Genomic DNA, 27,585 nt, shown 5'->3' with positions numbered 1-27,585 from the left:
TGTCTTTTTTGGGTAGTCCTGAGAGGAGTGCGTTACAGTAATCTAGTCGACTGAAAACAAAAGCGTGAATTAATTTCTCCGCATCTTTCAATGATATAAGAGGTCTAACGCTTTGCTATGTTTCTTAAGTGAAAAAATGCTGTCCTAGTGATCTGATTAATATGCGATTTAAAATTCAGATTACAGTCAACGGTTACCCCTAAATTTTTTACTTCCGTCTTAACTTTCAATCCTAGTGCATCAATGTTTCCGATGGGAGTGTTAGCTCCGTGGAAATATGTTCTTTTATATTGCGGCGGTTTTAATAACTCTTTAATTAAATAAGTATAATAACGGTGATATCCCTCTTTTCGGCGATAGGCAGCGACAAAGTCACAGAAAAGACAGAATATTCTTAGCTTGTTTAATGCGGCTTACGTTGCTGTAGATCAGGAAAGACCAGTCACATTTCATAATGACCACGGGGGTTCGGTTGTGTAGAAATGGCTTTTTGCTGTCACAACGGAGGCGGTCTTAGAGTCCAGAACTTATACTCCCTCAGGTCTTCAAAGCTTGGACTGGTTCCAGCGGTCCTTATATTGTATCCACACGACCAAAGCCCCCTGGTCCCATGCCAAACAAGGTAGACAAACTGAGCTAAGCATCAGACCATCAGATCATATAACACTATGCCTTTTAGGGCTGACCACAGCTGTTCCTGTCTGTCTCTGTGCTTTGCCCAGCGCAGCACTTCTGAAAGGTGACACCCTGTGCTAAAGCTGGCTCAGCTCTGCATGGCATGTTACACAGAAAAAGAATGAAAAATACATTTAAAGAGATGAATAACTGATACAGTGACACAATTATTAATATTATAACAACCTTAGTATAACAATCAAGTTTATTTCTGATAACCTCATTGAATCCATTATTGCCAATTACTAAAATTTCAGTTTTCTCTTTATTTAGTTTGAGAAAATTACTATTCATCCATTCAGAAATACCAGTAAGACATTGTGTTAGTGTATCGAAAGAGTCGGAGTCATCAGGTGCTATTGATAAGTACAGCTGTGTGTCATCAGCATAGCTGTGGTAGCTCACGTTGTAACCTGAGATAATCTGACCTAACGGAGGCATGTAGAGTGAGAAGAGCAGCGGACCCAGGATAGAGCCTTGTGGAACACCATATCGGATATCATGTGTCTTTGTGATTTGATTACCACAACTCACAAAGAATTTTCTCCCTGCCAGGTAGGATTCAAACCAATAACCCAAGTTTGTCCAAGTTGGCATATTGACATGCTGATAAAATTAATTGTGAATATGAAGGATTTACAGGTCTTACAATGAAATATTGAATATCAAAAGAAACTTGTCTTAGTTAGCCTGCCTTAGACCATTGCAAAGTGCAGTTATGTTAGTAGGCCGTGAAGAGGCAGACGTGAATAAACAAATGATGCTTTGAAAGTGTTAGTAAGACCAAAAGAAGCCTTTGTTACTGTCTTGTTACATAATAGTAAATGAGTAATAGATGTATTTTTGCAGTACCTAAACTAAAATGTTAACGAAGCTTTAAATGTTTCTGTTTAGATGACTGTTCATGTTGTTGGCAGATGCTAATATAATACAATTTATTTTTATGTAGCCCAAAATCACACAAGAATCTTTTGCACTTTGATTTTTGTCCTGTGAAGAAAATTACTTTTCATCTACTGTCGTTTGTTATCCTTTTTGTTCTTTTTGTCCTTTTTCTTTATAGGTCTGATTTGGAAGTAAATGGTTATGTGACCAAGATGTGCTACAACCAAAGGACTACAACCGTGGTTCTGCAACTTGATAACGGAGAGTTACTTCAGTACTTGTGGGGTTAGTGCTACAGCGATGTTCTGTAATCTCCCAGCCACCTGAGGCAAAACTTTAGAATGCAGAATAACGCGCCATTTTAGTCGTTACCAAACAGGCTAGTGCTAACTTCTCTGAATTTGCCATATTGTGAGTATGTGCACGTGTTATAATAGACTGGTATTAAATAGTCGCACTGAAGCCAGACGTAAAATAGATATATCTGGAGACAACCATGAGTAAGGTTTACTTAAAACTGGGTGGGAACAATTAGACGACTTACTGAGTGTCACCTTTCTAATCCAATCCAACGCCTCAAGAAGGCAGCACTTAAAGTAGGGGCATGAGGTGCTCTCGTTCCCTGGTCCGAAAGACAGCAAGTTTTGGCTTACGATGGAATGTCGACAGTGTAAAATAAGACGCCTGAGGCTAAGGATCTGCGCTTGTATCCCGAAAGTTGCCGGTTCGAATCCCCATCACTGCCAAAAGAGATCCTACTCTGCTGGGCCCTTGAGCAAGGCCCTTAACCTTCAGTTGCTCCAGGGGCACTGTACAATGGCTGACCCTGCGCACTGACCCCAAGGGGTATGCGAAAACTAACAAATTCCTAATAGAAGAAATTGTATAAGGTGAAATAAAGAACAAAAAAAAAAAAAGACAAAGGTTTGGGGCAGCCCACCTGTGTACTTGACCTTGGCTGCAAAATATTCAACACAATAATGTACAGAACAGAATCCAAAACAGAACTGATCAACAGAGGAAGGGAGTGGGATTTTATAGGGAGGTTGGTGGAAGTGATGTGGTTCTCGAGGCTGGGACAGGAAGTGACGTCTTCAGAGCTGATCCAGAAGTGACGTCTTCGTATTCAGGTGGAATCTCCCGTGTCTGGTCTGCAGGGACAAAATAAGAGGGTTGAATGCACCCCGCCACCCTCCAGCTGGGCATTGAATTCCTGCAGTGGTCTACATGTGTACAGTTGTGTTTGTGATTCCTTTACAACTTTCTATATTTCTGCATAAATATGACCTAAGACATCATCAGATGTTCACTCAAGTCCTAAAAGTAGATAAAGAGAAACCAGTATTCAGGTGGAATCTCCCGTGTCTGGTCTGCAGGGACAAAATAAGAGGGTTGAATGCACCCCGCCACCCTCCAGCTGGGCATTGAATTCCTTTCTTTTGGTCCTTTGGTGGCTGGCTCCCATGCGCACATATCGTGACAACAGTTAAAGACTCCTATAAAAAAAAAAGACAGAACGCACATTACACATTTTAAAAATAAACATAGCCTGATCCAAGAGAAAAAACCTTTCAGTAACATCGGGTTCTACATTGACATTTGATGGTAAACATAACGATACCTTCTTGCAGGGGCCGTGAGGATTCTCTGTTGTTCAGCATTATGATGATAGTGTAAAAGTTGATATAAGCTTGAAAGAATTGAAATCTATGATTGTGAAAATATATAAACACAATCTAGCACAGGAAATGCAGATTTCAGTGCTCAAAACACCCGAATCAACAACTCTGCCTAACAAAATCCATCCATCCATCCATCCATTTTACCCAACCCACTATATCCTAACTACAGGGTCACGGGGGGTCTGCTGGAGCCAATCCCAGCCAACACAGGGCACAAGGCAGGAAACAAATCCCGGGCAGGGAGCCAGCCCACCGCAGCTAACAAAATCAGTAGATGCAATGATGAGGCTTCATGACATCCACCATCAGACTGCACATCTAAACAAATTACTAAAGAAATGTAATGTTACTATCTAATTGGAAATGCAAACACGCCATGAGCAAAATAGGTGCGGTGTTTTAACACGTCGTATATACATAGACCACAATGCTTATCTAAACTCTATTTGCTGTTGGTATGTCATATAGTAAATCAAAAAATGAAAATGACAAAAAGATTATAGCAGACAGGGGCATTTCTCAACCGTGTGGAGCCCCTGTAGCTCCAGTGGTCTACATGTGTACAGTTGTGTTTGTGATTCCTTTACAATTTTCTATATTTCTGCATAAATATGACCCAAGACATCATCAGATGTTCACTCAAGTCCTAAAAGTAGATAAAGAGAAACCAGTTAAACAAATGAGACAAAAATATTATACTTGGTCATTTATTTATTGAGGCAAATGATCGAACATTACATATCTGTGAGTGGCAAAAATATGTGGACTTCATGGATGAGCAGTTAGTTTGAAGGTGAAATTCGAGCCAATGGGATGCCAATCAGGTGTGAGTGGGCACCTTGTGTTATTTAAAGAACAGGAATCTATCAAAGTCTGCTCTTCACAACACATGTTTGTGGAAGTGTATCATGGCACGAAAAAGGAGATTTCTGAGGACCTTACAAAAAGAGTTGTTGATGCTCATCAGGCTGGAAAAGGTGACAAAACCATCTCTAAAGAGTTTGGACTCCACCAATCCACAGTCAGACAGATACAAGTGTACAAATGGAGGAAATTCAAGACCATCATGACCCTCCCCAGGAGTGGTCGACCAACAAAGATCACTCCAAGAGCAAGGCACACATGTAATAGTCAGCGAGGTCACAAAGGACCCCAGGGTAACTTCGAAGGAACTGAAGGCCTCTCTCACATTGGCTAATGTTCATGTTCATGAGTCCACCATCAGGAGAACACTGAACAACAACGGTGTGCATGGCAGGGTTGCAAGGAGAAAGCCACTGCTCTCCAAAAAAAACCTTGCTGCTCATCTGCAGTTTGCTAAAGATCACGTGGACAAACCAGAAGGCTATTGGAAGAATGTTTTGTGGACGGATGAGACCAAAATAAAACTTTTTGGTTTAAATGAAAAGCGTTATGTTTGGAGAAAGGAAAACACTGCATTCCAGCAGAAGAACCTTATCCCATCTGTGAAACATGGCGGTGGTAGTAGTATCATGGTTTGGGCCTGTTTAGCTGCATCTGGGCCCGGACGGCTTGCCTTCATTGATGGAACAATGAGTTCTGAATTATATCAGAGGATTCTAAAGGAAAATGTCAGGACATCTGTCCATGAAGTGAATCTCAAGAGAAGGTGGGTCATGCAGCAAGACAACGACCCTAAGCACACAAGTCGTTCTACCAAAGAATGGTTAAAGAATAAAGTGAATGTTTAGGAATGGCCAAGTCAAAGTCCTGACCTTAATCCAATCGAAATGTTGTGGAAGGACCTGAAGCGAGCAGTTCATGTGAGGAAACCCACCATCATCCCAGAGTTGAAGCTGTTCTGTACGGAGGAATGGGCGAAAATTCCTCCAAGCCGGAGTGCAGGAATGAGCAAAAGTTACCAGAAACGTTTAGTTGAGTTATTGGGGGTCACAGCAGATACGGAAAGCAAAGGTTCACATACTTTTGCCACTCACAAATATGTAATATTCGATCATTTTCCTTAATAAATAAATGACCAAGTATAATATTTTTGTCTCATTTGTTTAACTGGTTTCTCTTTATCTACTTTTAGGACTTGAGTGAAAATCTGATGATGTTTTGGGTCATATTTATACAGAAATACAGAAAATTCTAAAGGGTTCACAAACTTTCAAGCACCAACTGTATGTCTGTCTCCCCTGTCACAGCGCTCATTAAGACATGCAAATTAATTATTAAGCTTCAGATACCTTGTGCTACTGAGCATCTGAATGTACAACAGCAATTTTATCTTCCTATTTTCCCTAATTGTCAAGTCATTGTTTTTTTTTTTTAGTATCTTTTGCTCTCTGTCTCTCTCTGAAACCCCGGTGGTGATTTAAATTGCAAGGACTGAACGAATCTGAGGGTTGGGGTGATGATGGTTTTAAGTAGATGCCCTGTGGGCGGAGCCTTTGTAGTGCAGGATTTTGCCACTCACTATTCATGACATACTTTTTTTAACGGGTTGTCCCCAGCCACCTGTTCTCATTTCAAAATAACATTCGGCCCTGTCAGACAAATGGAATGTGTAGTGTATACTCAGAAATAGAACTTTATTTTTGTTTATCTATAATAATAAAAGGCAAAGCCCTCACTGCCTGACTGACTGACTCACTGACTCACTCATCACTAATTCTCCAACTTCCCATGTAGGTAGAAAGCTGAAATTTGGCAGGCATATTCCTTACAGCTTATTTACAAAAGTTAAGCAGGTTTCATTTCGAAATTCTACACGTAGCGGTCATAACGGTTGACAACGTCCGCCATATTGAACTTTCTTATTCATGGCCCCATCTTCACGAAATTTGGTAGGCGGCTTCCCTGCGCTAACCAAAACCAACGTACATTCTTATTTCGGTGGTATGACGCCACCGTCAGCCGCCATATTGAACTTTCCAACGTCACTAATTCTCCAACTTCCCATGTAGGTAGAATGTTGAAATTTGGTACTTATTTCGGTGGTATGATGCCACTGTCGGCCGCCATATTGAACTTTTAACGGAAACCGATGTCCGTACTTATTTCGTTGGTATGACACCACTGTTGGCCGCCATATTGAACTTTCCAACGTCACTAATTCTCCAACTTCCCGTGTAGGTAGAAGGCTGCGATTTGGCAGGCCCATTCATTACAGCTTACTTCCAACAATTAAGCAGGTTTAATTTCGAAATTCTATGCATAACTGTCATAACGGTTAACAACGTCCGCCATGTTGAACTTTCTTATTTACGGCCCCATCTTCACGAAATTTGGTAGGTGGCTTTCTTGTACTTACTTATTTCGATGGTATGACGCCACTGTCGGCCGCCATATTGAACTTTCCAACGTCACCAATTTTCAAACTTCCCGTGTAGGTAAAAGGCTGACCCCATCTTCACGAACTTTGGTAGGTGGCTTCCCTGCGCTAACCAAAACCGATGTACGTACTTATTTCGGTGGTATGACGCCACTGTCGGCCGCCATATTTAATTTTCCAAAGTCACTAATTCTCCAACTTCCCGTGTAGGTAGAAGGCTGAAATTTGGCAGGCCCATTCCTTACAGCTTACTTACAAAAGTTAAGCAGGTTTAATTTCGAAATTCTACGCGTAATGGTCATAACGATCAACAACGTCCGCCATATTGAACTTTCTTATTCATGGCCCCATCTTCACGAAATTTGTTAGGCGGCTTCCCTGCGCTAACCGAAACCAATGTACGTACTTATTTCGGTGGTATGATGCCACTGTCGGCCACCATATTGAACTTTTCAACAGTCTTTGTTACTTATGGGCCCATCTTCAAGAAATTTTGTACACGGGTTCCCAACGCTAACTGAATCCTACTTACATACATATATACGTCCATAGCCTGCAGCTCGGTCACCGTGTGAGGCAACGTTGGGTCCCCCATCCCAACGCCTCCCACGTTGTTGGCTGCCTGCCTATATAAGGCCGTCCGTCGCTCCAGTCTCTACATTCACTTCCTTGCTTCGCCACGGGTTTCACGTCTCCCTACTGATAACTACAGCATTTTTATTTAATCCACGGCTTCTCCGCTGTTTTATTGTTCATTTATTACGATTATAGTTATTGTGTAGGTATTTTAGACTTACTTTACATTGTTCAGGTACCCATTTCCTTTATCATTCTAACCGTACCCCCATTAACATGTCTATCGAGGTGATCACCATCGATCAGAGAACTGTCACTTACCGAGTGGTTTCCATGCCCAGAGATGGCACCTGCCTTTTCCATTCTCTTTGTTACATATTGCACGGCCATATCAGGCTCACTCTTGATATCCATTGTGTCTTATGTATTGAATGACTGGGACAGGTTCAAGGTGTGGACTGATGACGTACAGGAGATAATTAGACTACACAGGAGCACTAGAAGAGTCAAATGCTTAAGTCCTTCACCGATGGTTCTGCATGTGAGTTGATGGCTGCCGCTGAATTGTTCGGTTGTCGCTTTCAAGTGTACCGAAATGGCCAAATATTTTACACCTTTCGACAAGCGCCAATGCCTCTTAAACATCTTAGATTGACAGGTTACGATTTCAGTAGTGGACACTTTGATGTTTATGAATGTTTCAACTCTCAAAAGCTGGATGTGAAGTTATCGATGAAACCGGTTGTGTGCTTACAACGCTTGACAGATGCCGAATGTCACTTCAACACAAGTCCTGCAAATACTGTCGTCATTGAAACAAACCATGAAACTCAAACCGATTATGACAGCAGCAATCCAAGCTGTGAGATTTGAGACAAGATTACTGTTCACATGGCCGACTGTACGTTACATGCTCAAGAGTAAGCTCAGCGCACAGCTTGGTCAGATTACAACCGGAGGGCCGAACTCACAACGTGGTATACAAAGAGATCCTTAACAAATAATTATTGGGATATTTTCCCTCAGTTTAAAAAGGTAAAATTTTCTTCTTAATAAAAATTTTAAGGCAGTACTTCGCCGCTATGCTAGTTTATTTATAAAGCACTTTAAAAACTTACAAACAACATCAAGGCTGACCAAAGTGCTGTACAATAAAAACCAACATATAAGACACACAATAACTAAAGGGTAAAAGAAACAGAAACACATAAGAGCTGAGGAAATTCATAATAAACAGATAGTCCACATCTCACACAGAGTCAAAGGCCAGGGAGTCAAAGTGTGTTTTTAAAATAAGATTTAAAGACGGCAAGTGAAGGAGCCTGTCTAACGTGCAATGGCAAATCGTTCCCAGAATTTTGGAGCTGTAACTGAAAAAGCCCAATCACCTCGGAGTTTGCATCGAGTCTTAGGAACAAGTAAAAGTATCTGGTCTGCTGACCTGAGAGAGCGAGATGGTCCACCCATCGAGAACGAACACGGTGCAGCCAAAGGCAGGTAGTGAATTGCCCACCATCGCCCCCATTCAACAGGCAGCCACCCGAGGCACACTACAATGCTACCCCCCGGCGCCCCGTTCACCCTCAGTGGCCTCCATTCAGCCACAACCGGGTCAACACTTCCAGCATCACCAACCGCCCACCGAGAACAGCCATGTGTGGTAGACGGGCAGTGAAACGCCCCCCTCCGCTCCATCCAGCCTGCATCCTGTCAGGAGCAGTAGCTGTGGCGGCATGGTGGGCGGGCAGCGAATCGTCCCCATCAAGTCTCCGTCCTGCACACGAGCGATAGTTCTGGCCCTGGTGACTATGGACCGCGGGTCACCGCTTGCCGCCGGGAGCCGCCCGAGGGACACTATACTCCGTGAGCAGTGTAATCGTCCCTCTCCAGCCTCTGACAAGCCACCGCTTGCAGCGCCCCCAGGCCGAAGATGACGGAGCGGCAGTTACTGAGGTGCATGCGTCGCAGCTGCTGCCCCATTCGCAAGCCGTAGGTCGGATGTCCGTAATTTTTTTTTTATTTTAACATTACATTTTTACATTTATTTATTTGGCCGATGCCTTTATCCAAAGTGTCTTGCAGCATTCGAGATAAGATTGGTTAAATTTCTTTTCTTTTTCCAATTGGAGCACAGTCTGGGGAAGTGACTTGCTCGGGGTCACACAGTGTCAGTGGTGGGATTTGAACCCATAAACTCAGAGTTTGAAATCCAGAGCCTTAATCACTGCACCACACTCACTGCCTGTATGGTGCAGTGTTATTCTGAGCTTAAACTCTTGCTTAATTTCACATTCAAATTTTGTATAAAATCTGTCTATGCACATATCCACACACACACACACACACACACACATATACATACTCTAGGTCAGCAACCAGTCTAAGGTGGGATAAATCTAAATAATCGACATAGACCTCCACGTCAGCATTTACAGTGCACTGTGCAGTGTGTGTTTCTGTGTTATATGCTATTTAATTTGGCATTCATAAAAATCAGTGCTAGTGTTTGTAATGCGCCTTCTGTAGTAATGACAAATTCAGCGTATGTGTCTCTGTTATCTGCCATTTGGTATGGGTTTTGTAAAAGCAATGTGATACGCCATATTTTGGAATGACAAATGCAGTGTATTTTTTTTTAACTACAAATGCTTGCGATGCTCCATTTTTTTGGAGTGACAGAGACACAGCAACTGAACAAACACGCTTTTATTAAGGTGGATTAATGCTTTCTATGATCTTAAATGATATTTCCTACACTAAACTAGCTGGGAAGTTTCTAGTTTATTGTTGTTTGTCCTCATGTTTAGATTCTTCAGGGCCATCTTTGGAGGCGTGGAAGAGCAGTGCAGGCTGCAGCATTCGTTTCCCTCAGCCTTGTGTGCAGATCGCTTTATGCACCATAGCAGGAGAGGTATGAGTTCACTTTATAGCCATAAAATATGCTGTATATAAAGACTTTCTTAAACGCATTGCTCATGCTTAAAAGTAAAACACATAGTCAGGCCCATATGTATTTGGACTGTGACACCATTTTCATAATTTTGGCTCTTTACATTACCACAATGAATTTGAAACAAAGCAATCAAGATGTGATTGAAGTGCAGACATTCAGCTTTAATTCAGGGGGTTTAACAAAAATATTGCATGAGTTGCATGCAATTAGAAAAGACAGCCATTTTTATACATGGCCCTCCTATTTTCAGGAGCTCAAAAGTATTTGGGCAAACCAACATAATCATAAATATAATGATCATTTTCAGTATTTGGTTAAATGTCCTTTCTAGTCAATGACTGCCTCAAGTCTGAGCCCACGGCCGTCTCCAAGTGCTGGGGTTCCACCCACTGTACTTTCTTCAGTCCTGTTCAGCCAACATACATCGGACTTCCAGTACAACTCGGAGTCCTGCCACGTGCAAAAGTTCGCTGATGACACTGCTGTCGTGGGCTGCATCAGGAGTGGGCAGGAGGAGGAGTATAGGAACCTAATCAAGGACTTTTTTAAATCCATCCATCCATCCATCCATTATCCAACCTGCTATATCCTATCTACAGGGTCATGGGGTTCTGCTGGAGCCAATCCCAGCCAACAAAGGGCACAAGGCAGGAAGCAAACCCCGGGCAGGGCGCCAGCCCACCACAGACTTACTTAAATGGTGCGACTCAAACCACCTACACCTGAACACCAGAAAAACCAAGGAGCTGGTGGTGGATATTAGGAGGCCCAGGCCCATCATGGACCCCATGATCATCAGAGGTGACTGTGTGCACAGAGTACAGACCTATAAATACCTGGGAGTGCAGCTGGATGACAAATTGGACTGGACTGCCAATACTGATGCTCTGTGCAAGAGAGGACAGAGCTGACTATACTTCATTAGAAGACTGGCGTCCTTCAATATATGTAATAAGATGCTGCAGATGTTCTACCAGACGGTGGTGGCGAGCGGCCTCTTCTACGCGGTGGTGTGCTGGGGAGGCAGCATAAAGAAGAGGGACGCCTCACGCCTGGACAAACTGGTGAGGAAGGCAGGCTCTATTGTAGGCATGGAGCTGGACAGTTTGACATCCGTGGCAGAGCAACGGGCGCTGAGCAGACTCCTGTCAGTCATGGAGAATCTACTGCATCCACTGAACAGGATCATCTCTAGACAGAGGAGCAGCTTCAGTGACAGACTAAGGAGACCCCACACTATGCGACTCTTCAATTCCACCCGGGGGGGTAAACATTAACACTACACAAGATTATAGACTGTTATACCTGCCTTGCACTCTCCATCTTGCATTTTTTAACTTGTACTGCATTTTTATCACTCTTTAATTAATATTGTTTTTATCAGTATGCTGCTGCTGGTATGTGAATTTCCCTTGAAGTGTCTGTCTGTCTGCCTGCCTGCCTGCCTGCCTGCCTGTCTGTCTGTCTAACTAACTAACATACAAAATAAGAACCCCAAATTCTGGCTTCTGGGGGCTTTCTGTGTTATACAAGAAGTTTAAATAGAAGCTTTAATACCTTAGGGTCTTGCTGGCACGTGAGGGAAACAGGCTTGGTGAGATCAGCAAACCGATTGGGGCGGCGAGCGCAGTTCCGAGGTCTCGATACCAATCCGTAGTAAGGAAGAAGAGGAAGCCAAGTCAAAAGGCAAAGCTCTCGATTTACCAGTTGATCTACAACCCTCACTTGTGGTCATGAGCTTTGGGTGACGACTGATAGAATGAGTTTGGGGGGCACAAGTGGGCAAAAATGAGCCTCCTCCACTGGGGCGGTAAACATTAACACTATATACGACTGTAAACTGTTATACCTGCCTCACACTCTCCGCCATGCATTTTTTAACTTGCACTGCGCTCTTATCACTCTTTAATTTAATATTGTTTTTTATCAGTATGCTGTTGCTGGAGTTTGTGAATTTCCCCTTGGGATTAATAAAGTATCTATCCATCCGTCCATCCATCCTAATGATGCTTTGCCAGGCCTTTACTGCCACTGTGTTCAAGTGCCGCTTGTTCATTGGGCTTTCTGCCATCAGTTTGGTCTTCAGTAGGTGAACTGCATGTCCAGTTGGGTTGAGGTCAGTTGATTGACTTGGCCATTGAAGAATATTCCACTTCTTTGCTTTGAAAAGCACTTGATTTGCTTTCGTTATGTGTTTTGGCTAATTGTCCATCTGCACCGTGAACCATCATCGTATCGGGTTTGCAGCATTTGCCTGAATTTGTGCAGAGAGTAAAACACCCTGTACACTTCAAAATCCATCCTGCTACTGCAGGATTTCAGTAAATATCTCTACTCGCCAATAAAACGCCAGTGATCGACTTCCATTGGCCGTCATTCATGATCATGTCATAACACGGCCTCCTCCATGCTTCTCAGATGAAGTATCATGAGCCATTTTTTCTCTTCCCTGTACTCTTCTCTGTCCATCATTATGGTACATATTGATCTTACTTTCCTTTGTTCATAGAAAATTGTTCCAGAATTGGACATGCTTTTAAAACTAAATGTTTTCTGGAAAAGTCTAATCTGTCCTTCCTATGCTTGAGGCTTTCCAGTGGTCTGCACTTTGTGGTAAACCCTCTGTCTTTACTTTCATAGGAGTCTTCTTTTGATTGTAGACTTTGGCAGTGAAAGGTCTACCTCCTGGCGAGGGTCTTCGTTTGGTTAAATGGTGTAAAGGGGTTCTTCTTCTCCAAGGACAGAATTCTGTGATCATCCAGCACAGTTGTCTTCTGTGGTTGTCCAGACCTTCTGATGTTGCTCAGCTCACCAGTGTGTTCCTTCTCTTTAGGAATCTACCAAATGATTCATTTGACCACTCCTGGTGTTTCTGCTGCCTCTCTGATGGGTTTGTTTTGTTTTCTATGCCTAATGATGACCTGCTTTCTTCACTTGCATGGACAGCTTTTTGGACCTCATAGTGAGAGTTCACAGCGCCAGCTTCCAAAATGCACATGGAATCAACTTCAGACCTTCTACCTAAATAACGAGGGACCTGCACACACGTAGCTATGGGACAGCTGGTCAGTCAAATGTCCAAATACGTTTGAGTCCCTGGAAATTGGGGGTCTATGTAGATAAATAACGGCCATTCCTAAATGGCTCATTCAATATTTTTGGTAAAACCCTTAAATTGAAGCTATAAGTCTACACTTCAGTCACATAATGCTTACTTTATTTCAAATCCATTTGTGGTGGTGTACAGAGCCGAAATTATGAAAATTGTTTTACTTTCCAAATATCTATGACTGCATGTCAAGGGACAGTGGGGAATTTTTTTTTTTGGATGTTTAATGTTTTTCAATGTTTGTTGCTCCAGTTGCATTAAACACCTAAATCAACCGTTCAAGAGGAAAAAAGCTATAATGCTACTGCTTTCAACTTATAGTCCCAGTATGTTGTACAGTAATTACAGATAGTTTAAACACAAAATATTAATGAAATGTATACATGTAAGAGTTTACTATATTTTAGGAATAATTTTCTTCTCTTACCCCAAAGGAGCAAGTTTTAGGACTTACAGACAGATTCAGATTCTATATGAATGATACAGAGGTAAGTTTTTAAAGCGCATTCAATTCCTAAACATATTCCATATGCTTTTTAGTTTAACAGTTATTTACTTAGCACAATTTGCTTATTTTGATATACATGGAGTAACCAGTAGGGGGCACAACCGAGCCCTCAACACTAGACTCAGTATTGGCCTGCACAGTGACAGTGTGGAACACTAGAGGCGCTGTTGCCCCGTGAAACCCACCAGACAGACGTCCAAGACACATTTATAAAAAGCGCCAAGAAGAATTTTAATATCTTTCTTCAGATATACACTGTGTGCACAATTATTAGGCAAGTGAGTATTTTGACCATATCATCATTTTTAATGCGTATATTCCAACTCCAAGCTGTATTAACTTGAATGCTTATTGGATTTAAGCACGTCAGGTGATGTGTATTTGTGTAATGAGGGAGGGTGTGGCCTAAGGAGATCAACACCCTATATCAAGGTGTGCAGAATTATTAGGCAGCTAGTTTTCCTCGGGCAAAATGGGCCAAAAAAGAGATTTAACTGACTCTGAAAAGTCAAAAATTGTAAAAAGTCTTTCAGAGGGATGCAGCACTTTTGGAATTGCTAAGATATTGGTGTGTGATCACAGAACCATCAAACATTTTGTTGCAAATAGTCAACAGGGTCGCAAGAAACGTGTTGAGAACAAAAGAGCAAATTAGCTGCCAAAGATTTGAGAAGAATCAAACGTGAAGCTACCAGGAACCCATTATCCTCCAGTACTTTCATATTCCAGAGCTGCAACCTACCTGGAGTGCCCAGAAGTACAAGGTGTTCAGTGCTCAAAGACATGGCCAAGGTAAGGAGGGCTGAAACCCAACCACCACTGAACAAGAAACATAAGTTGAAACGTCAAAACTGGGCCAAGAAATATCTGAAGACAGATTTTTTTCAAAGGTTTTATGGACCGATGAGATGAGAGTGACTCTTGATGGACCAGATGGATGGACCTGTGGATCAGTAATGGGCACAGAGCTCCACTCCAACGTGGAGGTGGGGTACTGGTATGAGCTGGTATTTTTAAAGATGAGCTAGTTGGACCTTTTGCATTGAAGATGAACTCAAAATCAACTCCCAAACCTACTGCCAGTTTTTCGAAGACACTTTCTTCAAACAGTGATACAGGAAGAAGACCATGATTTTTATGCAGGCCAATGCTCCATCACTTGCATCGAAGTTCTCCACTGCGTGGCCAGCCAGTAAAGGCCTTAAAGATGAAGGAATAATGACATGGCCCCCCTTCCTCATCTGACCTAAACCCTATCGAGAACTTGTGGGCACTTCTTAAGCGCTAGATTTACGGGGAGAAAAACAATACACCTCTCTGAAGAGTGTCTGGGAGGCTGTAGTCACTGCTCCACAAAAAGCTGATCGTCAACAGATCAAGAAACTGACAGACTCCATGAATGGAAAGGCTTATGACTGTTATTGGAAAGAAGGGTGGCTATATTGGTCATTGATTGATTGACTTATTTTTTTTGAAATGTCAGAGATGTTTATTTGTAAATTTTGAGGTGTTTGTTTATTATTCTCACTATAACAGATGAAAATAAACAAGTGAGATGGGAAAATTTTCATTTTTCCTTTAGTTGCATAATAAATCTGCACACTAATAGTTGCCTAATAATTGTGCGCACATATGTATTCCCCTGATGATGTTCACACTCACATTTCCGTTGTGAAACATTCAGGTTTCAGGTTTATTAACATTTTGGATTGACTGATAGCACTGTGTTTGTTCCATATTAAAATTAATCCTCAAAAATACAACTTGCCTAATAATTCTGCACACAGTGTAGTGCACAAAGCACCATACCTTGCCACAATTCTTACATCATTTGTAATTGTAAGAGCCAATCTTAGAAAGTTAAAGTTTTGAGTTAAACTCATACTGATGTTTGCTTAACTCTTTGAGGGCTGAATATTTTTTTCCAAAAAACTCCGTTTTCTGAAAAGCACAAAAAGCAATGGTTTCACACATAAGTCAACATAAAACGTCTGTTGCTATGTGCTGTGGCTGCCGTTGGCGCATATATGGCGTCACTGGTGGCAGTGGCTGCATGGGGGTACCTCGATGGTCAGCAGGAATGCACGGTGGGCCAGCTGCCTGGCTGTCTTCGCACAGCAGGTGGGTGGTGGTGGCGGCTGCAGTGTGACACAACATGGTTTGTACCTCTTGTCATCATAAGTGGTGGTCCTCCCAGGCAAACACTGTTGTTGTTCAGCGCCACAATCACCTGGAGACAGATCAGATGATGCTGGTACCTCACTTTCAATTCTGATATCCATCTCCAGATTACTTCCATCAAACTCGGAGTCTGACAAGTCCTATTCAACGAAATTACGGAAAACGTCCATGGAGTATTTTGCTTTGCATATTCGCTTTGGGGTCTCACCAGACGTCTGTGCCATTTTAGAGGTTGTTTGCTCTTCGCTACTGATGCAGCGCGGGGTTGAGGTTAAATCAGCAGAGCTTTGTAACTTTATTTCTAGCAAAGAGAGTCAAACTAAAATGTAACGGTAAGTTTTGTTGCAGATTACAGCTGATTACTGTCCTCTACTCCTGAATTATGACAAAAGTCGACATCAGCCCTAAAAGAGTTAATTTGAATAGAATATAAATGTCTTTCATAGTCATAGCTTATGTTATAGTCTTTTCACCCTATAAGTTAGCAAGAGATAGAACCTTCTTATTATAACTGAGTAACAGTGTGATAATAAGCTCAGTTTGTTTAGAACAGGTCCAAGTAAAGAGGGACTTGTTACTGGTTAATTACAATCAAATGCCTTAAACTATCAGACGATATACGGTTAATTTCAGTTTATATGAGAAAGCCGCGTCAGGGATGTGGATCTAAAAAAGAAAGGGAAACCACACTGGAACAAAAGCACTACTTTGACACTGAGTGCCACCAGTTTGCAAAAACCGAGCAGAGAACTTGCATACGCCAGGGATTGAGCTGATGTGAAAATGTGTGTGGCTTTACGCCATGTTTGGTTTTTATACATCGCGATGTGAGCATGGAAACAGCCGCTTGTCTTTCAAAGCTACAGTGATTTGATTTGGTCTTTCACACATTCACCATCACATATTTTGCTCCCAAACCAACCATCCATTCCAGTATCTTTTTCAGTTCTGCTGTTCTAAACCATCTAAACAAGATTTTTAATGCTGAAATAACATGGACACTCAAGTGACAAAGTGTTTCAAGAAATCCTAAAGAGTATGTGTGTGTGTGCTGAATATAGGAAAACACATTTAAAAGCAAAGGTGCAAGAATGCTTTATAGAGGGTTGGCAGGAGTGAAAAGGTTTTGTTTTTGAGAGCTAATATGTTTGGGGCTAAAAATGGGCTGAGGTGAAGAGTAAGTGAGCATGGTATAGTTTTCAAACCGTTATGTAAGTGAACAGTAAATATAGTATTTGGAGTTGCATTCACCGGGTCATGTTTCTCATAATTTGGCCTAAACTACATCTGATGTCCCAACCTCTCTGAACTGATCCATCTTTTTGCATTTTTTTTCCTTCCTTCTTGCAGATGGCATCCAATGTCACATCGTTTTCCATTACTGACGAATTTCTCCTCTTTACAACTCATTCACACACCTGCCTGTGTTTAAGACTGAAAGATCTGTCCCTGAAAGGTATGTAGCTGAAAACATAAATCTCTGAGTCCGCTCGCATCACATTTTGTCAGAAAACTCTGCTAACACTGATAGCGTGACAGTGCTTGGTGTTCTTGTTTTCCAACTGTGATGAGTCATCAAATATACCGTTAGTTACTTCACAGTAAAAAAAAAAAATAAATAATGAAGCAAGTTGCAACAAGTCTCAGTGCATTCAAGAGCAATAAGCGACAAGACACTAGGCAGCTAATTTGACAGGACTGCCACAAGTTTTAACACATCAGTGTCAACTTCATGGCAGGCCTTGCATCTGAATGGTGACTAGTCACAATAACATTTAGACTTTGTGTGTGTCTGTCTGTGTATGTATGTACAGTGGGATGCAAAAGTTTGGGCAACCTTGTTAATAGCCATTATTTTCCTGTATAAATCGTTGGTTGTTAAGATAAAAAATGTCAGTTAAATATATCATATAGGAGGCACACACAGTGAGATTTGAGAAGTGAAATGAAGTTTATTGGATTTACAGAAAGTGTGCAATAATTGTTCAAACAAAATCAGGCAGGTGCATAAATTTGGGCACCGTTGTCATTTTATTGATTCCCGAACTAATTATTGGAACTCCAATTGGCTTGGTAAGCTCAGTGACCCCTGACCTACATACACAGGTGAATCTGAGTATTTAAGGGGGTCCATTGTAAGTTTCCCTCCTCCTTTCATTTTCTCTGAAGAGTAGCAACATGGGGGAAACAAAACAACTCTCAAATGACCTGAAGACAAAGATTGTTCACCATCATGGTTTAGGGGAAGGATACAGAAAGCTGTCCCAGAGATTGAAGCTGTCTGTTTCCACAGTTAGGAACATATTGAGGAAATGGAAGACCACAGGCTCAGTTCAAGTTAAGGCTCGAAGTGGCAGACCAAGAAAGATTTGGATAGACAGAAGCGAGAATGGTGAGAACAGTCAGAGTCAACCCACAGACCAGCACCAAAGACCTACAACATCATCTTGCAGCAGATGGAGTCACTGGGCATCGTTCAACCATTTGGCGCACTTTACACAAGGAGATGCTGTATGCGAGAGTGATGCAGAGGAAGCACAAACAGAGCCGCTTGAGGTCTGCTCAAGCACATTTGGACAAGCCAGCTTCATTTTGGAATAAGGTGCTGTGGACTGATGAAACTAAAATGGAGTTATTTGGGCATAACAAGGGCGTTATGCATGGAGGAAAAAGAACACAGCATTCCAAGAAAAACACCTGCTACCTACAGTAAAATATGGTGGTGGTTCCATCATGCTGTGGGGCTGTGTGGCCAGTGCAGGGACTGGGAATCTTGTCAAAGTTGAGGGGCGCATGGATTCCACTCAGTATCAGCAGATTCTGGAGACCAATGTCCAGGAATCAGTGACCAAGCTGAAGCTGCGCCAGGGCTGGATCTTTCAACAAGACAACGACCCGAAACACTGCTCAAAATCCACTAAGGCATTCATGCAGAGGAACAAGTACAACGTTCTGGAATGGCCATCTCAGTCCCCAGACCTGAATAGAATTGAAAATCTGTGGTGTGAGTTAAAGAGAGCTGTCCATGCTCGGAAGCCATCAAACCTGAATGAACTTGAGATGTTTTGTAAAGAGGAATGGTCCAAAATACCTTCAACCACAATCCAGACTCTCATTGGAACCTACAGGAAGCGTTTAGAGGCTGGAATTTTGCAAAAGCGGATCTACTAAATATTGATTTCATTTCTTTTTTGTGGTGCCCACATTTATGCACCTGCCTGGTTTTGTTTGAACAATTATTGCACACGTTCTGTAAATCCAATAAACTTCATTTCACTTCTCAAATATCACGGTGTGTGTCTCCTATATGATATATTTAACTGACATTTTTTATCGTAACAACCAACGATTTATACAGGAAAATGACGACTATTAACAAGGTTGCCCAAACTTTTGCATCCCACTGTATGTGTATAATACACACCCACACAACACTACCAGTCAAATGTTTTAGAACACCTCAGTTTTTATGGAAATGCATGCAGTTTAATGTCTTAAATGTATCATGAAATGAAGGCATAGAACAAGTTAGCAATGGCAAATAAATACAAATATGTCAAGGAATCAATAAGTGTACAAAATTGTATTCATGTTGTCGATTCATGAAAGTAGCCATCTTTTGCTGATATAACAGCCAAACACACACTTGGCATTCTTTCTATAAGGGGAATAAAGTATTGTTCTGAAAGATCTTCCCAACGCTGTTACAGAAGTTCCCACAAATGTGTTGCACTTGTAGGTTGCTTTCCTTCCACCCTTCTGTCCAGTTCATCCCAAACTACATTAGAGATTCGAAAGACCACAATAAAGAGTTGGAGCATCATCATGGTCACCTCAAACAACAAAGAAAAAAACAATAATTGCAGAGACATCTTTTCAGGCCCAAGTTCTTAACGGAGTTGATTTCAAGATGGCAGATCTCGTCTTATGTCCTTCCAACAAAAAGACGTGGGCCCATGAGGACAGCAGAAGTGAAATCAGTGGTATTTTAGCTGTCAGTCTTCCAGTCTACAGATAGAGGAAAGGAAAAGGCATTGGTACACAACACCAGCCCCTGGAACAATATACAGTGGTGTGAAAAACTATTTGCCCCCTTCCTGATTTCTTATTCTTTTGCATGTTTGTCACACAAAATGTTTCTGATCATCAAACACATTTAACCATTAGTCAAATATAACACAAGTAAACACAAAATGCAGTTTTTATTATTTAGGGAGAAACCTACATGGCCCTGTGTGAAAAAGTAATTGCCCCCTGAACCTAATAACTGGTTGGGCCACCCTTAGCAGCAATAACTGCAATCAAGCGTTTGCGATAACTTGCAATGAGTCTTTTACAGCGCTCTGGAGGAATTTTGGCCCACTCATCTTTGCAGAATTGTTGTAATTCAGCTTTATTTGAGGGTTTTCTAGCATGAACCGCCTTTTTAAGGTCATGCCATAGCATCTCAATTGGATTCAGGTCAGGACTTTGACTAGGCCACTCCAAAGTCTTCATTTTGTTTTTCTTCAGCCATTCAGAGGTGGATTTGCTGGTGTGTTTTGGGTCATTGTCCTGTTGCAGCACCCAAGATCGCTTCAGCTTGAGTTGACGAACAGATGGCGGACATTCTCCTTCAGGATTTTTTGGTAGACAGTAGAATTCATGGTTCCATCTATCACAGCAAGCCTTCCAGGTCCTGAAGCAGCAAAACAACCCCAGACCATCACACTACCACCACCATATTTTACTGTTGGTATGATGTTCTTTTTCTGAAATGCTGTGTTCCTTTTACGCCAGATGTAACGGGACATTTGCCTTCCAAAAACTTCAACTTTTGGCTCATCAGTCCACAAGGTATTTTTCCAAAAGTCTTGGCAATCATTGAGATGTTTCTTAGCAAAACTGAGACGAGCCCTAATGTTCTTTTTGCTTAACAGTGGTTTGCATCTTGGAAATCTGCCATGCAGGCCGTTTTTGCCCAGTCTCTTTCTTATGGTGGAGTCGTGAACACTGACCTTAATTGAGGCAAGTGAGGCCTGCAGTTCTTTAGACGTTGTCCTGGGGTCTTTTGTGACCTCTCGGATGAGTCGTCTCTGCGCTCTTGGGGTAATTTTGGTTGGCTGGCCACTCCTGGGAAGGTTCACCACTGTTCCATGTTTTTGCCATTTGTGGATAATGGCTCTCACTGTGGTTAGCTGGAGTCCCAAAGCTTTAGAAATGGCTTTATAACCTTTACCAGACTGATAGATCTCAATTACTTCTGTTCTCATTTGTTCCTGAATTTCTTTGGATCTTGGCATGATGTCTATCTTTTGAGGTGTTTTTGGTCTACTTCTCTGTGTCAGGCAGCTCCTATTGAAGTGATTTCTTGATTGAAACAGGTGTGGCAGTAATCAGGCCTGGGGGTGGCTACGGAAATTGAACTCAGGTGTGATACACCACAGTTAGGTTATTTTTGAACAAGGGGGCAATTACTTTTTCACACAGGGCCATGTAGGTTTCTCCCTAAATAATAAAAACCATCATTTAAAAACTGCATTTTGTGTTTACTTGTGTTATATTTGACTAATGGTTTGATGATCAGAAACATTTTGTGTGACAAACATGCAAAAGAATAAGAAATCAGGAAGGGGGCAAATAGTTTTTCACACCACTGTATACACACACACACACACTCACACCGGTAGTCCCTCTGTAACCTCGGTAAAGCATAAAATGACACTCCACATGTGTAAAATGTAGTAACTTTGACCCACCTTGTATCCCATTAGGAGGTGAACTGTACTGAGACAGTGACATCCTTTGGTGAATTTCAGCAAACTTCACTTCCTTTGCCCAAAGAAATCTCACTATGGTGCATCGTTCAACAGTGGTGGAATGGTGCAAATAGGGTAACAGATGAGTACTGCGCCATTGGTGTTCAAATTACTCCTAAGCCATTGTAAACATGTTGCATTGCATCAGCTTCTATCTGTTGAGGGTACCACATAATTTAAAAAAATGCCTTTGCTTTTTGACTTGTAAAATGAAAGAAAACTCCTGATTTATCTTAAGATAAAAAGGTAATTATAGTCACAGTGAGGCATTATAAAGGTGTATAGAAGCATCCTGAGAAGAGGAATACCTGAGGCAGAGCTATTCAATTACCACTTCAGCTGGGCCAGATGTTCAAACCAAGAAATTTAGCTGGCCCAGACATCTTTAGCAGTCGGTAAGCAGCAGGTAATGACAAATTTAAAACCAAGACAAAGGAATGTATTGAAAAATAAGTAATGTTTATGTATTGTTTCCCTTTTAAATTTGGTCTCATTTGATAACGGGCACTTTAAGAAGTCCATAAAAAAAACAATAAAAAGCTATAACTGAACCGAATCTGAGGTTGTAACAATACTTTTTTTCCCACTTTTTAAAATAAAACAAATAAACGTTTTGGCCATATCTGACTTAGGCACATCTCAAAAGTGTATGAAATCAAAAAAAAGTGCATAGTATTAGTTAATAACATCTGTTTCTCTTTTGAAATATAAAAAATATGTTTGTCATATATAACCCAGGCACATCATAAAATGCACTTAACAGAATAAAAAAGAGATATGAAAGCTGCCAGTGCACAGACTCCTAACAAGTGATAACAGTAAGTGACACACATGAATAACAACATCTACTGCACACTGAGGGAGCACCGGTTTGTTTTAATTCACCACATGTGCGATTAGGCATGGCTTTGTCACATATCCCAAATTATGTTGATACTGTGATGCGTCTCACTACTACATGGGCTTTAGGGGAGGAAAGCACTGAACGGCCTGAAAAGAGTGCAGGCAGGGTGGAATGGGTGGAGAAGAGTGTCAAGAGTGATTTGTGACAGACAGATATCAGCAAGAGTGAAAGGGAAGATCTACAGGACGGTAGTGAGACCAGCTGTGTTGTATGGGTTGGTGACGGTGGCACAGGAGACAGAGCTGGAGGTGGCAGAGTTAAAGATGCTAAGATTTGCATTGGGTGTGACAAGCATGGACAGGATTGGAAATGAGGACATTAGAGGGTCAGCTCAAGTTGGACAGTTAGGAGACAAAGTCTGAGAGGCGAGATTGCGTTGGTTTGGACATGTGCAGAGGAGAAATGCTGAGTATATTGGATAAGGGTTATAAGACTAGAGCTGCCAGGAAAGAGGAGAAGAGGAAGGCCTAAGAGAAGGTTTATTGATGTGGTGAGAAAGGACATGCAGGTGATGAGGGTGACAGAGCAAGATGACAAGGGCATCAAAGATATGGAAAAAGATGATCCGCTGTGTCAACCACTAACGAGAAGTGCTGGGCTGGTAGCATTACTTCAAATCAATAAGCTAATTGAAAGAGCTGGATCATTTAAGAGGCATACTCTGGAGGTCGTAGAAAGAAGACAGTTAAAACAAAACTAAGTACCATTATGAATGATGCTGCACATTCTGTCTGTGACACAACAACATTAAGGACCTTCAGCCAACATATTATTCAACGGAATTGTGTCAAAAAATGCAACTGGAGCTCCTTTCTACCAACAGCAATACGCCTGTATAGCACCTCATTGGGATTGCCAAGTCAGAAGTTTTTCTTTCTTTTAAATGTTCTTCTGTTTTAGTCATCCTGGTATGTGTTCAGACTGTAGTGTGTTTGTGTGTATGTACAAATATATACATGTCTGTCTGTCTGTCTGTCTATCTATTATATAGTGCTCTATCTATCTATCTATCTATCTATCTATCTATCTATCTCATACAGAGACTTTTCTGTCTGAACACTTTTCTAAGATACTCTGTATATACTGTATATGTGTGTTTGTTGTATTGTCTGTTTTTGATTAATATAACCTACTACTAATACTACTATTGTTCATTGTCAGGTGGTAATCCTTTAAATAATTTCTCATCAGGTATTCAGGCCTCTTTGTCTGCTGATGCTAGCCAGAATGATGAATTTGTACGCAGAGTGGAGAGAGGTTCCAGGATAGTAAGTGTTGTGCCCCAGGATACAAAGGTGATTCTACAGGTAAGTCAGGTTAAATTTTGTTTTTATGAGGTGTATAAGCAGCTTAAAAAGTTTCTTTGAAATCTGTTAAGAAGAGCTAGAAATTGCAATTCATTTTCATTTGGTGCCATAATGATACCAGTTCTATAAAACAGCCATGAATCCCTAAAGGCGTAACACATTGTTGAGCTGCTTTTGAAAACTTGCTACAGAGATATTTGGAGAGTCCCGTTTTTCTCTAGAGAAATTAATACTAGGACTGTGTCATCTTGTTGAGTTTTCTCGCGTGGCAATGTCGGATGGCCTTCATGTTTGCCTGATCTCGCTCCGAGTGATTTGTTTTTGTGAGGCTATCTGAAGTCAAAGATATACACACACCGACTTCAAAGCCTTGAAGCCCTCAAGGATGCTATTCGGCATGAAATTGCCGCTATTCCCCTTGAAATGGGAGTCATGCGAGCGTTCAGAAGTTTTCTCGAAGAGTGTATCGCTAATCATGGCCACCACCTTGAAGATATCATTTTTAAAACACAGTGGAAAAAAAAATCTATTTTGTATACCCTTTTTGTGTTGTAATGAAATTTATTTTATTGTGTAGTGTTTTTGTAGAATAAATGTTTAAATGTGGTAATTCTTTTTGGCTCACCCATGAGGTTTACAGCCCCCATGCCGCCTGATGTAGCTGGTGCTGTACCGGTGCTGTGTGAAGGGTTAAGGAGGGTGTTCAGATTATCATCACAGAAGATCCTCAGCACCAGTTGATGTCTATGAATCACAGACTTCAAGCAGTCATTGCATGCAAGGGATATAGAACAAAGTCCAAAATATGACGACTTGAATAGACCTGCCATTACTGTGTCCCAAACAGTATGGTGCCCTGGGGGTACCATGCAGAAAAAGTGTTGCCATCTCTGTATGCAAATCCCCTCAAATGTTTGATCTGTAGTTTTAAAGTGTGGGCCAGAGTGGGAAAACAAGTAAAATATGTCCTTGTCCCAAACATTAATGGAGGGCAATGCATATAGTGTATGTGTATATACAGTGATCCCTCGCTATATCGCTCTTCGACTTTCACAGCTTCACTCCATCGCGGATTTTAAATGTAAGCATATCTAAATATATATCACGGATTTTTCGCTGGTTCACGGATTTCTGCGGACACTGTGTCTTTTAATTTATGGTACATGCTTCCTCAGTTTGTTTGCCCAGTTGATTTCATACAAGGGACGCTATTGGCAGATGGCTGAGAAGCTACCCAATCAGAGCATGTATTACGTATTAAATAAAACTCCTCAATGATATACGATATGCTTCCCGCGCAGTGCTTGGGCATACTTAAAAGCTCTAGCAGCACGTATTGATTTTTGATTGTTTGCTTTTCTCTGTCTCTCTCACTCTCTCTGACATTCTCTGCTCCTGACGGAGGGGCTGTTTGCACAGAGGCTGTTTGCTTAGAAGATACGGATACTCCTGTAACAAATGCTGAAAGACTACCTTCACATTGATCCCTTCATTGCAGCTGCTGGGTGCTTCATATACTTAAAATCCCAACAGACCTATTGATTTTTGATTTTCTCTCTCTATCTCTCTGACATTCTTTGCTCCTGACGCGCACTCGTTTGAAGAGGAAGATATGTTTGCATTCTTTTAATTGTGAGAAAGAACTGTCATCTCTGTCTTGTCATGGAGCACAGTTTAAACTTTTGAGTAAAGGGTGTTATTTCATGTCTAGAGGGCTCTAATAATGTTAAAAAACGTATTTAGAAGGTCGTAAACAGGTTTTCAATGCTCTAACTGCGAAAATATTAGATTTATAAATAAAGAATCAAACTTCTTGGAAATCCATTTATCTGTCTGGAGCAGATCAACCGCTATAAACGACAGTTTACTGTATAACTGTGCGGAGAATATTTATAAACAGTGTGGGAGAGTTTCTAAGGGCTTAAAATATATAAAAATAACCATATCGCAGGGGGTTCTGGAACGCACCCTCCGTGATCGAGGAGGGATTACTGTATAATATATAACATATATAATATGTATATAAATATGAATATACACACACACACACACACATATATATGGGTGTATATATGTGTGTATATTTGCAGCTGGAGATCCACATAGAGAGAAAAATGAATCACGTATCATAAAGTAGTTTTTATTCCTGAGCTTTCAACCCCTGCCAGTGGTCTTCATCAGAGGATAATGCTTAGACTTACAAGAATCAAAGGCAATATATAGCAAAAAATTACGCGGGTGGTTGTGGTGGTTAAGTCAGTGTGGTCAGGAGGGGGGAGTATTGGGTGTAAAGTCTTGTTTATTATGAAAATGTTCTTCTTAAGTTTGCATATGCTGGGTTTATGTCCAAGTGTCTGTGACAGCGTTCTCATTTGATAACCAGGATTCGGCCAGCTCTCTGGCACTTTTAGTACTGGCATACTTGTACCTTGTCCCAGTTAAATATATGTCCTGTTGATTTGGTGTGCATATAGATCAATGATAGTTAGTCCTTTCTTCTGACGGCATGGGGATGTTCCTGTGATGTTTGCCCAATTTATACCGCTGAGCACGAACTGAATGGAATACTACAAACTGCGTTTCGTGTTTCTGCTGCCGATTTCTTGTTTTTAGCATTAAAGAGGACCGTGCGCAGACTGTTCGTAGGTCTGTATGCTATTCTGACACCTGACCTGGCCAGGATGCCCGCTGTACCTTCAGACACCTTGTGGTGATAAGGGAGTGAGCGCCAAGTGTTGGGTGGGGGTTCTGATTCAGGTCAATTGTTTGCTGAGTTTTTTGGCGTCTTCTGTGTAGGCTCTTGAGTGAAGTGAAAAGATAGAAGAGATAGCGTCTCTCATTAATTTTTTTCCCTTCATATTACAATAGGTGTGGACTCTTCTGAATAGAGTTTTAACACAGCTCCGTTTATGAGATATCGGGTGGTTGCTAGTGAAGTGTAATATCTTGTCTGCGTAGCATTCTTTACGGTAAACACTTGTGGTCAGGGTGGCGTCATTATTTCTTTCGACGTAGATGTCTAGGAAGCCGATTTGTCGGTTAATTTCCTTTGCCATTGTGAATTGGATTGCAGGGAATATTGTGTTGATGTGGTTGTAGAATTCATTCAGCTGGTCATTTTTTAGTATGACAAATGTGTCGTCTACATAGCGTATCCAAATTTGGGGTGTGCACTGGGATAGAGCCATGTTTTCAAATCGCTGCGTTACCAGTGCCGCTAGAAGTCCTGATAACAGTGATCAAGTGGCATGCCTTCTTTCTGAGTGTAGTATTTGCCGTTGAAATGAAAACGAGTTTTTTGGCAAAGTGATATTAGGTGCATTATGTCTTTAATTGACAGTTTGGTTCTGTCTCTATGGTGGGGTCGCTTTCCAGTCTCATTAATAGTGTTTCTGTGAGCAGATGAATCGGAATCATGGTGTATAGCGACACAACGTCAAACGAGACCATCATCTCGTCCTCGGCGATGGATACATCTTTCAAGCGCTGTAATGCCAACTCAGCGCTGTTTACCGAATATTCTGAGTCATAAGTTAAATGTTTGAGTAACGGGAAAAGTCTTTTTCACAAGTTGCAAGATGGTCCGCCTATTAGGCTGACCACTGGTCAGAATTTCAGTGGTGTTTTATGTATTTTTGGGAGTCCATAAAATTCAGGGCAGTTAGCATCGTTGGATTTCATTTTGTAATAATTCTGTGCATCCATG

At 41.4% G+C, this 27,585-nt stretch overlaps 1 protein-coding gene across 1 annotated transcript in view; it reads left to right on the top strand.

Annotated features, from left to right (window-relative positions):
* elp1 (elongator acetyltransferase complex subunit 1) overlaps positions 1 to 27,585 on the top strand; it is a 210,443-nt gene that overhangs the window by 97,305 nt on the left and 85,553 nt on the right. Inside the window, exons 15-19 of the mRNA XM_039758179.1 lie at positions 1,739 to 1,845; positions 9,927 to 10,030; positions 13,616 to 13,669; positions 17,221 to 17,326; positions 23,764 to 23,879. Of these exons, the coding sequence (XP_039614113.1) occupies positions 1,739 to 1,845; positions 9,927 to 10,030; positions 13,616 to 13,669; positions 17,221 to 17,326; positions 23,764 to 23,879 (487 nt within the window). The remainder of the gene's footprint in view (positions 1 to 1,738; positions 1,846 to 9,926; positions 10,031 to 13,615; positions 13,670 to 17,220; positions 17,327 to 23,763; positions 23,880 to 27,585) is intronic.

Source organism: Polypterus senegalus, chromosome 7 (assembly GCF_016835505.1).
Source record: "Polypterus senegalus isolate Bchr_013 chromosome 7, ASM1683550v1, whole genome shotgun sequence".
NCBI classification, from domain to species: Eukaryota; Metazoa; Chordata; class Cladistia; order Polypteriformes; family Polypteridae; genus Polypterus; species Polypterus senegalus.
This window is presented reverse-complemented; position numbering and strand designations above follow the sequence as displayed.